This window comes from Phytophthora parasitica (genome assembly GCF_000247585.1).
Source record: "Phytophthora parasitica INRA-310 unplaced genomic scaffold supercont2.46, whole genome shotgun sequence".
In the NCBI taxonomy this organism is placed as follows: domain Eukaryota; phylum Oomycota; class Peronosporomycetes; order Peronosporales; family Peronosporaceae; genus Phytophthora; species Phytophthora nicotianae.
In genome coordinates, this window is record NW_008649032.1 from 133,411 (window position 1) to 134,618 (window position 1,208).

Here is a 1,208-nt window from a genome sequence, read left to right on the forward strand (position 1 = left end):
CCCCTCCCAAGCGATACCAAAACTGTTGGCAATGTTGTCGTACGTGGTATCTTTGCCTCCCTTGTCGCGATGGAGCTTTGCCAGGTTGATTGGGGTATCGTTGAGAACATTTTCCATCATAGACTTCAGTGAGTCACGATAAAACCGTAAATCCCTACCAAGTTGTAACCAATCAATTTTGATGTCCTGGAATACAGGCACCATATGCGGAGAAATCGTCGTAGTAATGACACTCCTGTAAGGTATCGAGAAGTGGCCAAAAGTTGTCTGGAAAGAGATGCGTATCAATCGTTTTCACTTGGTCATCTGTAACCAGGGATGGCCAAAAATAAATACTCGGAAAAATACATTTGTATTTTTTTTGGAGCAATTACGTATTTTGCACACATTTGGTCTGTCACAAATAATTGATCTCACCAATTTTGAAAAAGAAATACTTTATTTTCAAGCTGTCTACACCACCCAAAAGCGTTGGCTGTCAGCTTCCAAGTACTCACTGACCGCAGCACTTCATTTGCATTTCTGAATTTGCTCGGAAGCCCGCACCTCGTCTCAATCCTGCCGACACGCCGCACTACGTGCCATGATCGACCTGATGCGGATGGCTTTGCGCTTCAGATTCTAAAGCGCCGCAAGATTTCCACGGAGCCTGCCAGGTACAAGCTGCTAAGTGCCATTCCTCCGACTTCGAATGTCGTAGAGAGGCTTTTCAGCGTGGCTCGAGCGGTCTTGCGTCTCGAGCGTCACCGGATGCCACCTTTGACCCTGGAAATGATCTATTTCTGATGATCAACGCGAGGTTTTGGAACATAGCCACTGTGGACTCTTGCTTGTCGACTATGCAAGTCAACTAACACAATAGCAGTAATATTTTACTGCACGTTCCCAAGTATTGCAGTTATTTATTTGCCTCAGTCTGCAGTTGCAATGAAATCTGTATTTTCTAGTAGATTCACCAGAGCGATTTTATTTTATTTTGGGGATCCCTGTCTGTAACCCCACAGTGATCTTTGATGGTCTTGCTTTAAGCATTGTCCCCATACCTGTTCTCGATGATCTTTTTAATCGCGTTGGGCCGAAGGAAATGGAGGCCAAGTCGCTCAAATTTGGAACACGTCGCATCTAAACCTACTTGACTCATGAACGAAGCACGGCCAACAATCATGAAGAACAAGTTCCTCACCGAAAGCAAGTTGACCAGCACCCAT

At 45.1% G+C, this 1,208-nt stretch overlaps 1 protein-coding gene across 1 annotated transcript; it reads left to right on the top strand.

Annotated features, from left to right (window-relative positions):
* Window positions 1-69: 69 nt before the first annotated feature.
* PPTG_15271 (hypothetical protein) lies at window positions 70-786 on the top strand (the record flags this gene model as incomplete). Its single annotated transcript, XM_008912323.1, has 2 exons — window positions 70-128; window positions 507-786. 2 exons carry the CDS (start codon window positions 70-72, stop codon window positions 784-786), a joined length of 339 nt encoding a protein of 112 aa, XP_008910571.1.
* Between the last annotated feature and the right edge of the window lie 422 nt (window positions 787-1,208).